The sequence below is a fragment of the Ixodes scapularis genome, unplaced genomic scaffold, assembly GCF_016920785.2.
Source record: "Ixodes scapularis isolate PalLabHiFi unplaced genomic scaffold, ASM1692078v2 PGA_scaffold6__148_contigs__length_123643588, whole genome shotgun sequence".
Classification (NCBI taxonomy): domain Eukaryota; kingdom Metazoa; phylum Arthropoda; class Arachnida; order Ixodida; family Ixodidae; genus Ixodes; species Ixodes scapularis.
In genome coordinates, this window is record NW_024609881.1 from 103,563,817 (window position 1) to 103,578,077 (window position 14,261).

At 45.3% G+C, this 14,261-nt stretch overlaps 1 protein-coding gene across 1 annotated transcript; it reads right to left on the reverse strand.

Moving 5' to 3' along the window:
- Positions 1–4,911: 4,911 nt before the first annotated feature.
- Positions 4,912–5,958, reverse strand: LOC8050676. Its single transcript, XM_002434762.5, has one exon. It carries the CDS (start codon positions 5,956–5,958, stop codon positions 4,912–4,914), a length of 1,047 nt encoding a protein of 348 aa, XP_002434807.4.
- Between the last annotated feature and the right edge of the window lie 8,303 nt (positions 5,959–14,261).

Consider the following 14,261-nt stretch of genomic DNA (forward strand, 5'->3'; position numbering starts at 1 on the left):
TCACTCACCTTGTGTGTAGGAAAAGTATTGGAGAAAACGGCTCTAAATCGCCTCCAATGGCCCTTAAAAACCACAGACTCCCTGGCGTACACAATGACCGGCTTCAGGTGCTGTGTTGACACACAAGACGCCATGCTTCGTATTTTCGAAGATGTGCACCCCCACTCCAGCACCGCACAACAACGTAATATAGCCAGCGTTGGCATATATAAAACTCTCGACACAGTAGCACATTACACCTTACTAGTAAAAAAAATCCTTTTGGAGACGACACCCCACTCCAGAATATATAACTACGTTAAACTCTTTCTAACAGACCGAGCAGTACAAATACAAGTAAACGACTTGTATGTATACTGCACTGTAGTATACTTCATATCCCCCAGCCAAACCCTAACCGCCGGAGTAGCGCGGGGGGTTGTGTTCTTTACTACACTTTTTAATCTATAGCCTTAAAGAACCTCCCATCTAAACTTCACACAATCCCTTATCTTCGACACATCCACGCAGACGACATCACTATCTTGTGTTGCACCGGCTCTTCAGCAGACCAAGAAGGATAAGGGTAAGAATACAATTTATTTACAGAAGAAAACGACTAAAACACATCCAGCCTAAACACAATCCACACCCCTATCACCCAACTCTGCTTCACAAGCTCCCCACAGAGACAGAATACATCGTCGTCTCTAACGAGACAGGACGCGGGGCAAAAGACTACAGAGCTCTCGTTCAGCAACACATCGACGGCACACTCATTCATCACCACCGCACAACTCGAGTGCTAGGCTTCCTCCTCCAACAGGAAGGCAAGTCGGACGAGTGGACGCGGCACTCATCACCAAACACATCGACCAAACCAAATACACCCCTTGCCCCCTATAGAGATTCCAAGCGTCACCATGTCCACAAAAGATACGAGATGCGTAAAACGGTCGAAACCCTGGTGTACATCCGTGTCATGTACAATTTCCCTAGCGTCACTATCATCATCGCTCAAAACCGTAAACTTGACACCACGCTACGTAAGTGCACCGAGTGCACGCTGGGGATCCCACGGTTCGCTCCCAACGACCTACAGCACTCTGGACGAACGCATTACCATGCAGCGCCATGCGCAACATGACCGACTAGGCACACCAAAACAAGGCCCCCCAGCCCCCCCTCTCTCCCCCTCCCCCCTTTCCTCCAGCTCCTCCACAATGGGACTGACTACCACACCTCCAGGTTTTTCCCTGCCGCAAAACATATCATCGATCGTGTCAATCGCCTCACCAAGCAAGGGGAACCCCCAATACAGTCGTATATTACACTGATGCAAGGCATCACCCTGGCCGATGCCGCACGGTAATTACGAGCCACACCTGCTCTCATACCACTTTACATGAAAGGGTGCCCTCTTCCACTGCTGCCGGAACACTAGTCATCACCCTCCGCATATACCACCGCAGTTGGATCCTCATCCGCACGGATAATCAAGGAGCCTGTCGAATGTTCGAGACAACAAGCTGCCCCCTCCCGACATACACTCACTCGTCTAACAACATCTAACCACTCACCCCCTCAACACGTCATCATTCAATGGATTCCAGACCATCAGGACACGGGGGGAATTTCAAGAGCGCACGCGCTCTCCCGCGCTGAAGGATATCCGGGGCCTCCCACCCTCTGGCCTGAATCCAATGAACCACGTGAATACCGTAAGCAACTACACAAAGCCCGAACAGTTATTCCTGAAGAACTGAGCAAGACCGCCTCGACTCTCACTTTTACTCCTCCCAACTTCACACGTGAAGAGAATGCCATCTTACGACGTTCACACACACACACACTCTCTCATGACACTTCCCCAACACATACACACACTAGACACATCTCATGCAGGGGCTCTCCAGACGCCCCTTTTGCACGCACAGCGGAGACTTAATTAGTTCCCTTCCATTTACACAAAATGTGGGAATGTTCGCTCACGAGACCACTCATACCTGACGATTGACAATAAATCCCCCCCCCCCCCCCCCCCCCCCCCCAACTTCTACCCTACCTCCTGGGAGAAGTGGCTTGCCCACGCAAAGAACACCAAAACACCAACCCAACGTACTGCCACTCCTGATCCGGAACATTCACAACGTGCTTGGGGAAGAGTGTTAGATCTACTCCTCGAGCGCCAGACCAGGTGTTGTTTTACAATAAATATTTCCTCTCTCTATCTCTCTTCAACTTCCCGAAGGTGCAATCAGGCACCTTTATTTTGAAGCCGATCATCCAGGAGCTAGGGTCCGCGATTCTCACACCACGTACAACCATCGCTGAAAGTGGCGAATAGGTGGCGTTCACTGGTGGCCATAATTGAGACCATTCCTGAGCACTGCGAGCTTACGATCAGCTTCCAGAACGCTTCTGCAACGTGAATTGCACACCACCAATGTTGTAGTTCTTCTCAGAAGGTAAGTGGGGTCTCGTTCCGAGTCCGTGCTGTGAACACCGCGCCTAATCGTGCCGCCTAGTGAATAGCCCCTATAGGGTGTATTCACTGGCGGCCATAGCTGTGTGCTCGATTGCTGGGCACGTGCTGATGGCGAACTTCCACAGTTATTTTGGAACGTGCACTCCACACCGTCAAGGTGGCCGGTCTTAGCAGCCTATTAATGTGAGCTCATTCTGAGCATGCGCTCTAAACAGCACCTACAAATATGGCGTCCAGTGAATAGACCCTATACATCGCGACAAACTCACTTCTCGGCCGGCAATCTGTAATCATATTTGCAACAGACATTTTGATATCTACAAAGCAAAGCAGTAAAAGAGCCGTAGCATCTTACCTGACTGGTCGGAACTGCTCTTACGACTAGGCCATTCGTACGTTTTGCCGTATCGCGCTAGAATCTTTGCGTGACGACACGGCCAGGCCATGTAGCTGATCACGAGGGTTACCGTCTTCTCGAGCCGGTGGTATTGGTTGCGCCGTAAACCGCCAAAAAAAAAAAAAAAAAAAAAAATATTTATTTATCTACACGAGGCATAAAAAAAATACACCTCGTACAACAGGGACACTTCCTGCACTAAAAAGACAGTCGTAACCCTAAATTCAAGACAATGTACCGGAGTCAACCTTTAACTTTTTGTTTAGAGCTGTAAATATTTTAAATTCATTAATAGGTGACATTTTATTAATTTAATGCGGTAGAGTTGTTAATGCATTGGGAAATTAAGCATAGCACAATATACATTTGGGAAAAACAATAGTCCCTTTTTCAAATTCCATCAAGCAACATTGGCTTTGGCCATTTCTTTGGCACGATGAGTGTGATTGGATATGTCTCTTCGCCGAACTTTGACTCAGCACTTGTTTTTGATGCGAGCTGCGCTGAGTTCGCGCGCCGAACGCTGAAGCAGCCCAAACAATGGCGGGGTCCGATAATTGGTGCAGTAGCTGCTAGATGGCGCGCGCACTTTTGAAAAGGGTCTATTGCTTTGATTGACTTTGTGACGCAGGGATAACATGTTTTATTGGAGGCATTCCATTTTCTTATTGGTTTTGCTTCGGTGTGAAATTGAATGTCATAGACTGATGGCAGGGGTAGAGACGACCAGATTCAAATTTATACATACCATACCTCTTGACTGATGCCAAGCTTCCGCCTTCTAAGTACGAAACTAAAAAGGTTTGAGATATGTGTTAGCAACATTGTGTTTTGGTCAGTACTTTTAACACTAACTGGTTGTACGTGCTCCTTATTTTGATGCATGTTTTGACGTAGAAAGATAAAGAAAGAAGTGTGCGTTTGTGTATTTTGAATGCTTGGGAGCACTCATGTTACAGATGTTTTCGACGTCCTTTCGACGTCCTTTCGATGTTTTCTTCACGTTTATATGCTGCCTCGGTAGAAGTCTCTCCAGTAATTAAAATGTTGATGTTTATTGAGTTTGACAGCGAGAAAGATAATATGAGCGTGACAGCCCCAGAAAAAGCACTTTGAACCGGTGAATCGGCAAGAAATTATTCGGCGATCAACGTAGAAATAAGCAATATGTTAATTTCACAGGCCATTATTAAAAAGATTTCGTCTCTTTTGCGACACTGGCAACCATTCTGAGGCTAAGATGGCCGCTTGGTAAAGAGACATGATGATAATGATGGTAATGCCGGTGCATATAGTTGCCAACCCGTCAGAATGACCTAATAAAGTCACTATGTCGGAATTTATGTCACCAGTCAATGTCACTATGCTATTGAGCTGTGGACGTGAACCCCGAAATGTTTGCCTCCATGTTTTTGTAAGTGTCAACGGAAAATAGACCTTGTGGTCCCTCTCCACATAGACGAGGGGATCCGTTCGGAAAATTCATTATCTATAGGAAGAAAATTATTTGACTCGTTCTTTTTCTCAGCCCGTTTTTTGACAAGCCAACTTGCCGTCAGTGGTCACGCAGCAGCAATGTTCCCCAAGCTCAATCAACGAAGCATCGCTGTTACGTGCCATGACACTGTATTTTAGATCAGTGGTTCTCAAATGGGGGTCCGCGGACCTTTTGAGGTCCGCGAAGGCATTCTAGGGGTCCGCGAAGCCCTGCCTCATCATTCAAGCCGGCAATAAAAGCTCTCTTTTTTTAGATCGAGAAGGAATTTGTTCATTTTCGGGCTAGTTTTCTCGTGTCTATGTCAATAAGAGAAGCCTACACCACACCAGCCGTTAGTTAAATTTATTTATTATATCATTAATATATTTAATCTAAACCTTCCCCCTCCCCTCACCACGAACGGGGTCCTCCATAATCTCTGCCGATCCACAAGGGGTTGGCGAAACATCGATGGTTGAGAACCACTGTTTTAGATTATCCACGAGAGCAATCGACATAATAGATCACCCATTCGGCCATCTTTCCTACGGTCAGCCTCGAAACAAGAGATCAGGAGCACCCGTGCTTCGAGTATGTCAGAGGATTCTTGGACAACCAATCCACGCTTTTGATCTCTTTCGCGCCAAGTCTGGTGGTGCCCGAGAGCACCAGACGCGCCATCTGGCCAAAGTTCCTGTCGTAGTTTGGTGTGGTATCTAGAGTCAACGGTCCGTACCGTTCATTGTCCGACGGCACTAACCGGGCCCTATGCCGCCAAAACAGATGGAAAGCAGAGAACTTTCTCCACTCGTCATTGCATTGGCCATAGAGCATATTCCCGACGTCTTCAGTCACGCCAAAGTCGTACGGAACCCTCTTCACAAGGTCCGGCCTCACGGTCAGAAACTTTTTCGTTGGCAGTTGTCCGCCGTTCCAGTACCACAGTTCAGGACGGTAAAGGTGGTAAGACTCGTACCAGAGTCTCAAGTACCGAGCGTCCTTGTGCGCCACGATAATCTGGTTGCCAACGTACTCCCCAGGATACCACCCCATGGAAAGTTCGAACTGACGGTAGGCATCCAGGCTCTTTACCAGGTACGAATCGCTGTCTAGATAGATGCCTCCGTATTTCATAAGCACGAGAGCCCGTAGCACGTCCGACGCATGCTGTACATAACTGAACTCCACACCGAAGATCTTCCTTGGTCTTTGGATACGGTGGAGTGAAAGACCGGGGATGTCTTTGATCAGGTACCACAGAGGGCTGTTGATGGTGGCGCTGCACACGTCGCAGTGTATCATGAAGGCCTCTGGTCGTTGCTGAAGCCAGGCGGCTCTCATGCAGACGGCTTCCACGAACAGCACTGGCGTGTCGCCGAGTCTGATGATGTGAACGATGTTGGGGACAACAAAGGTCACGTTGTCAGGGTAGATGAAGTCTTCGACTTGTCCGTCCCACACTGCGTCTAACTCTAGCTGATGGTAATATGCACTTATTTGAATTAAATAGATGGTTGCTATAATGAAAGCCAGTAAGATTGCCGCGAAAACCGCTCGCTGGTACTTCCAACACGTGTGAAGCGGTCGCCGGCAATGTAAATCCCATATTTTTGGCATCGCAATATTTTTGATTAGATTTGACTCGCGAGCTGTAAAATGTTTTGCTTTGGGTTAAAAACTTTTATATAAGAATATTTAGGACTTTCAATGTCGAACATCGGAGTTGTTTCTTCTCTTGGTGCCTGGAAGAAAATAGAAGATAATTATAGGACACTATATTATTGGGGACCCAAGGCGCGTGATATACTCTTGATCTATGCTACCAAGGGTGATTCATTTAAGTAATTAACAAATTTTTAATTTAATTACATTTACATTTACATTAGAGTAATTAATACCCGAGGGTAATTCTTTTAAAACTAATTAACAACTTTTCCAAATTTTATAGCGAGGAAATCGGAACAGATTGTGAGGCTATTACTCGACTTATATTGGTCTTACGAATGACGAAACGTAGAGATGGCCCTTAAACTTCTTGAGTAAATAAGTGCCGATTTAATATTACTATCACTACTCCTAAACTATTGGGGAGGAGATCAAAGAGTCACCACTCTAGCGGCATATGCTTCAGTGGCCGCTAGAGGCGTGACTGTTCAACAAACCGAATTTTCTTGTTTGTTGTTGATCAGAGAAATCGAAAATGTCGATTTGAAGGCCGTTTTTCGTGCGTCCAAAGCACTGGTCAAAGCAAAGCGCTCCTGTCCAGACCGTGCTAAGCGAGATTCGATTTCTTTGTTCTGCTGTGTTAGTAAGCACCGGGCTGCGTGAACAACAAGCTTTATAAAGCGCCTCCTATAGTTGATCTCCTACCCAAAAGCTACTTATTTTGAGGCACCTGTCATTCTGTCAAACGAAACACACAAGAACATCTTAAAGTCCAAAGGCTCCGCAAAACAAGAGACCTTGACCAACACATAGAAACTAAAGCCTGCGCGCTTCGTTTTGTTACATCAGGTAAGCCACTGCTCCTATGCCAAGCGAAGAGAATCAGCAGAGGGCTTTCACCACCGATCATCTGCGGCGATGCTGACGAAGCATTTTGTTTTCTTATTTTATGCGCCGTTGCCCCCGATGCGTTCGGTTTAAGTGTCGAAGGTGGAAAACTCAACTCACTGACGCCACGCCAGTGCGGTGGCGCTGCTGTCGATACTGCGCATGCGCAGAAGCTTCACTGCTCCCGAATTCGGTTCCTGCGCACGCGCGGCGCCAACACGTGGTGTGGGCAAAGCGGGCTTGTCTGGGAACACTGTGTTGGTGTATAGGTTGCACCAACTAAATCTCATAAAAAAAAGAATATTACGCGACGTGACGTCGTACCTTTATCAGATTGCAAGCGGCTCGCAAGCGATGCACAGCCAGACATTAGGTACCCAATCGGGCAACGTAGACGCCTCCGTATTAGCTGCATCCTTCGGCGGCCAGAATCTCTAGTGTTTTTGTGTGAGTAAATGTGAGAATAGAGGCCTTATAAGTGTTGTGTGCCGGGGTGCCGGGGAAATTATGGTGGAGAACCGAAGATTCACGTAATCTCCTTCCCAACCGACGAGGAACGGCGTATTCAATGGATCACGGCAATTCCGGAAGAAGTTTAAGATGCGATCTAATCAAAGGTATGTCGGTTTGGCAGCTTTATGTTTGATATTTTTATACTCTTACACTTCCGAATTGTCATTACGCCCAGAAGGATGGTAGTATAAAATGCAGATTTGGAACTTAACCCTTTCAAATTGCTTTGAGATATTTTGTTGAATTTAGCACGCGAGTCACCTGCGCAAAGAATTTTGCTTTGTGTTCTAGCATTTGCATTCGATATCACCGACTCTGATTTATCAACTATTTATCCAGTGTTACTATTCCGACCTACGAAGCTGGGTACTCGCCTCTGTGGCTATGAAGATATTCAAGTATGAGTGTCTTGAGATAACCTTTGGTTTCGGAGTATACACCACTTCACTGTGCAGTGGTTCATCATCTAACAGGTGCTCTAAATCAAGGGAGGCTGCACCTTCCAACTCAAAGGTCGTCAGTGTTGTGGTGAACGTTGTATTTGTTGTGAATAAGCTTATGTCGCGCCCTACAACATCGCCAAGTTCTTGCGGTTACATGATTAATAAAAAGTTGTCGGGGGTCTCACATTAAGTACGCTGCCAGAGTTCGAAGAGATCAACACTTGTGCAAGCGACCACACACGCCTCACAACACCCGCCTCACCTTCCCAACAAACGCTCTTCTCAACAAATTGTGTAAGGGGGAAATAATGCCTTAGTGCGGGATGCAACGTCTGCCTCAGCCAAAAAGAAACTGTCTGTGTTTGCAAAAAAAAAAAAAAAAATAGCGTTGTTAAAACAAAAACTGCTAAGGAACCACGACATTTCTGTAGGCTGACATACTAAAACCTGAGAAGGAGGAAAACAAATTTTTTTCATGAGATGAACTATACATTTGGGGACGCTGATTTCTTAGATGATGGACTCCTGACACTTAGTCGATCAGAAAGATTTCGTGTCGGATTCGCTTGTTTCACTCTCTTAAAACTATTTTTAATAAAACAAGTGACCTCCTGCTAAGTAGCGCATCGTCACTAATTTTCGCACAATTTCCTAAATACGAAAGTGGCCGTTGAACTTGTGGTGTAAAAACACAATCTTTTTTTTTAACGCATATCTGGATGGTTCATGACTCAAATACACCATATATGACCTCAGCATTACGTACACTATACTACGAAGCTTCGAGACTTAAGTTTTTTGAACTACGCGACCTCTACCTGTAGTTCAAACGAATACTCGGGGTTTAAATATATGTCAACAACGTGAATGAATAGTAAAATCTAATCGTCATCTTCTTGCTAATCTTATCCGACGGATCTGTTTCCTCGGATGGCGCGCAGTGATAGCTCCTTGGAAGTGCCCACGGAGGAGTCCGGTAAAGCGGTTGCAACCATCGTTTCAGTCACACGAGCGTGCACGAACCTCCTCTGAAAGCCCTCTTGCAGTCGACCGAAGACATGATAGTTTACTCGGCGACGGCCGACATTGCCCGAACCATTACCGAAATATTCTGAGACTCTCGGGGAGCGGTGTTTTTGCGACGATCGGGCAAACGTGTCTTCGATATTTTATGTATCCTGGCGTGACCACCATGACTAAAGTCGCCGGCAGAGTGAGAACGGCCAAGGCGCGTCTTTTCAACGCCCCGCCTCCAGCACGCAATCCTTGCCTTCCGCCGTGCTTTAGCTGCAGCGCACACGATCGAGATGTACAAGGCGCCGAAGCTTTCACGAAGGTAGGAAATTCGCGCTGAAACTGGGACACCTGAAGCTGCTCCCAGCCGTTCTAACTCTGTCTGTGACCGTAGACGCGGCACTGCGGGCCTCTGTGGTACGAGCTTCCGCCTCTCTGCCGTGCTGGGGATTTCCCGAACCATGAAGATAAAGGATAGGGTTAAAGGGGCACTCAAGTGGATTCTGAGATTGTATATTTATGGTGGGGACTGAATCTACGAAATCTGAGCACCCTGCAAAAAACAAAAAGCAAAAAAAAAAAAAACTATTTGAATTTACATTTATGGGCGGCTACTTTCCCTATTAAACATATAATCAAAGAGTGTGAGACTCACTTTTTTTCCCTCCGCAGGGGGCACCGTCGGACGGTGTTTTCAAACAATTATTGTCGTATTACCTCTACGTCTCCAACACCCAAAGATAGGGACTTTTTTTTTTCTCGTCCAAATGTAATGCACAGTGGAACTAAGAAGAGAAATAATAGTAACGTTCGAAATGACCGCGCATTAACTATTTTCATTGGTCAAACTTTATAGAGGTGTTAAGGACCCGAGCATGCCCCCCCCCCCCCCCCCCTTCCTCCCCCCAAGAGGAAATAGTGCCTGCCTATTTCTATTGCTGTGAGTTTCCTGGACGTCTTGCCATCGAGAACTGTCCGTTTTCATTGACTAAAGCCAAACAAACCACGTGTCGTCATAAACATGCTTCTACAGAAAACACTTCACTGAAAACGTTGCAGCTTATCACGCTGTCAGTGAGCGTTACTTTTTTTTTTGTCCAAGTTTTAATCTGTTTTTGAGTCTCGGCGATCAGAAGCATTTTGATGGCTAAGATGAAAAAAATAATATTAGAAAGAAAACGCAGTGAACTTACGTGTGAAGACGACGTGCTTGCCACTTCCCGCCCATTCGACTCAGTATAATTTTTTTGTTGTTGATTATCCGGAAACTCGTTTATACGAACGGATGTCATCCAACCCACGGAAGTGCGTCGCACAAGCGAGACGCAGGGAACTTTCGGCCCGGATGAGGGTGTTTTTGAAGAGGGCGCCTGGTACCGCCCACCATTTGGACAGGTTCCGATAGCGAAGGCAAACTATGACGCGAGACTTGGGATCGCAGATACGGGTGGGGCTAAAGGAACCTCTACGCCTGGCTTGTACCTTGCCGCCAGAGTCATATTGGTCATATCGCGCCGCTCGTTTTCCCTCGACGACTCAAATGGGCAAGGTCCGGGCAGCAGGGAACGTGCTGCGCACGGCTGACAGCGAATGGGCGAACAGTGTAGAAGTTGACTGAACAGATGGAGCAGCCACATGTTTTCTGCTTTTTATCTTTTTTTTTTATGAAGGCAGCCCTGTGCCAACGGTTCTGTGTCGACGGCACCGCCGCTCATTGTACGCGAGCTGCGGAAATGCTGCGCAGTTCACTCTATATACTGGGCTAAGGGCAAGATCTTTCGGTTCGTTCAGTTTACATCGTGCTAGTGTTCTCTTTCTAAGCGAATAGCATTTAATGGGCCAGCTCTTGGTTTTTTTCTTTTTGTGTCTGCGGCATGTTGCCTCCATGGTGACGTCAGGCTGATGACGTCACGGTGTTTACAACAGTTGCTGTCTGAGCGTGGTGCTCGAACGGTGAAATACTCTGGGGAAGCGGACTCTCGGGTAATTTTTTTTTTTTACGCGACACTGGGACATCACGTGAACACAGGGATGTCAAGTGACACCGGCTAGGTGACACCGTGGCATCCTGGCATTATGAACAACGTTATCTAGATTACCTATGTTGTTGAATTCCCGCGGAAGGGGTTACCCCTTCTCAGTCACCTCAGTCCGCCTCCCGTCGTTTGAAGCGCCATCTAGATTTTCGTTTCGTAAGTGTGTGTTCCCTAATGACGGTGGAGCGCCATCTAGATTTTCGTTTCGTAACTGTGTGTTCCCTAATAATGGTGGAGCGCCATCTAGACGCTGTGCTGCGAAACGTGTTTATTCCGGAGAATACACCGTAGTTACCATAGCAGCCGTCCGGCGCGTCGAACGGCGGGAGGCGAGTCGTGGTGAGTGAGGGGGGGGGGGGGGGGGTACTGCTCGTGCACGCCGCGTCTATACGCAGTTCCGAAACCAAGCATTACGGGACACAGTGACGTTATGGGACATCTATATTTATTTTGTGGGAGTATGCGTACTTGTACACGTTACTAAAAAAAAGTGAGGAATTGCATTTAGAATTACACAAGAATAAATTGTAACTAATTGCCTAGTTACTATTACCTTTCCATAAAAGCAAGTGACCGTTGCCAGAAAAAGTATAATCCGTTACTTTCGCTGCTTTACTTTGTACCTTAATGTTCTAGGGTAAGACACAAAACGCAAGTGTGTTGTGGAGGCATTTATTGTTGCCACGAGTCACACTTTTGTGACCTTGAGCTCTTTGCTACAGCCGGCGTTTGATGCTGTAAGAATCCCGAAGCTATAAAATTTTAAGACAGATAATTAAACCTCGAATAAAATGAATGTATATGAATATATTATATAAACATATTTTAGTCGGCAAATATCACCAAACGGTGGTGTGGGAAAATAGCAAGACATGGTAATTAAACGTGACAATTAAATTATAGATTATGTTTTTATATGAATCTTCCACTAGCTCTGAACGGACGTCGTGCCTTGGTCCAGACGTCAGTAAATACGACGATAGAGTTTTTTGTGGATCCTTCCAAAACAAAAATTTAATGTCGATTAAAACGGAAATGTAGACGCAGCTATGTCGTGCCTACCGTTTCTTGATGCTGGTCAGAAGGCATACAGCAGGTAGCATGTAGCACGCATGCAGATTAGGGGCAAAGCAGCACAAAATCAAATAAATATTCCTGCCTCACATAGATTAGAATTGTTGTAATATCTTTTGAGGAGAATGCCAGTTAATGTCACATCCTTTTCAGTCAATCTCTGTGTTGAACCTTAAACAGCGGAAAACGAGGCGTCCCCCCTGTTGTGACATTATGCCAACTGTCGCTGTCACTGTAACCGCGGAGGGCCTTGTTAATTGTCTCGAGCTTTTGGAAGGCGCGCAGTCGACGATCGTTTTGTGTCCTCTCTATGACTTCAAAAAAAAAAAAAAAAAAATGAAGAGCGAAGGGACAAAAAGAACAGGCGGCACAGATCCGCTACACCAATTCGCGTGCACTTTGACCATTTTTTTTCGTTTTAAGGAAACATTTTTGCTTTGAGAGTTTGCCTAATATTGTTTGCACTGCGAGCCCGGTTTCTTGTATCAGTGTGCTTCCCCCTTCGCCGTAGGCGAGCAAGATGACGAGTTATAATTTTGTGGACAACGAAACCAGAAAAAAAAAAAAAAAAAGATTCGAATCTAGGCTTTATGTGATATTAGGTGACATGAAGAAAGGAATTCAACATCTGAGGAACGCCAGGCCTTGCGTTATGTGTGTGCAGGTGGCAGTGTAACACCAATAAACCTTACCCGTAACAAAAAAAAAAAAAAAAAATAGAAACGATATTTTTTTTGTGGTTGGAGTTTTATATACTCGTTTTTCCCCCCGTGTATGAAAACGAAAAGTAACGGATTACAATCAATCCCTTAGTAAATGAGTAAGGAAATTACTTAAGAATTAATTTGTAAGATATGTATTTGTTGCTTTACAAAATTACTGATAAATGTAAGGGATTACCAGTAGTCTCGTTACTTGTAAAGGATTACGTCAGAGAATATGCTACCCACTGTTCACCAGAGGGAGCGAAGGTTGCGTCAGGGACCTCCGTCTTTCTCGTTAGGCGCCCTCTTTGCATCGACTATGTTGCCACACCGTGACAACATTGCCAGTTAATTACAGCGAGGGATGCGGAGGAAGAAGGAAGCACGACAACAATGATTGATTTTATCAGCGTTGTGCAATGCAAGAGAGAAAAAAAAGTTCAAAATATTGCTTGAGTGTTGCATACTTACAAAGGGTCGCCAGCACTATAGTTTCATGACGCAAGTTGCGCCGCGTGGCGTCAAACTAGCAACCGTCTCGATAGTAAAAACAAATGTCGAGAGGTGAGCCTAACTGTCACGTAACAGACGACGGCGTGGCTCCCAAAGATGTCTGATAACAAGTTTCAAGGGGTTTAACCCATTATTTAAAATTTTAGAGGGAAGCAAGTACAGTCTCGTTAAAATAAAACAATTTATGACTCCGTAAAAGCAGGAAACTCATATATGAACCTGAAATGCGAAGGTTTATTTTCTGTCTCGAGGCCACTGGAAGTATACTTTAAGCTTTTCACTTTAAGTGAAATGGTCCGTACGCCTCACTAACACCCATCGTGGGTCGGTTGCGCACATAAATGCATTCATAACTTGTGCTTTCTTTATTTTTATTTGGTGCGTGTGTCACCTGCAATTTCCCTTGAAACGGATCTTAATTTAAGTGATTCAATGAATCGAAACACACAATTTTATTGTTTTAAGCAAAAAAAAAAAAAAAAAAGAAAAAAAAAAGAGAGAAGAAACAACTGTGTGATTTCATCTCAACTCAGGCACGGATTTAGCGTCGAATTTTTAATTTTGACGAAAAAAATACATGTTTTGGGGCAATTCCTATAATAAAAGGAGACGCAAACTGCAATTTCGTCGGATTTTTGTTCTCAAGTTATAGACCGTTGAAGCGGCCAAGGTGGAAACTGACGTTTTTCCGCTTATCGGAGGCGCCATATTTCACTCCACCCCTTTTCTCTACTTTTTACGCTACATCAATATAACTTTTTGGGAACACTCTAGACATAGGCTCTTTCCTGCCAATTAAGCGTCTAAGTCATAACATTCTTAATGATTTTTTTTTTTATTTGTCAAACCGCCTCTCTGCGACGATATTTGACGAAGTTCAGCAAGCTGTGCTGTGTGACCTAATCAACATATTTTTATGATCTTTATATTACCATAAAGCTCCAATTAAGCTATTTGTTTCGAGTATAAATTCAGTATTTTGCAATAAGTGTATATTGCGCTACATGTTCTTGAAAAACGAAAATTTTGAAAATCTGGCAAGTTTGGAGTCGATTTTCTGAAAAACCTAG

Bases quoted from the DNA above. Each gene is read 5' to 3' on its own strand.
- LOC8050676 (XM_002434762.5), bottom strand. From the start codon at position 5,958: ATGCCAAAAATATGGGATTTACATTGCCGGCGACCGCTTCACACGTGT.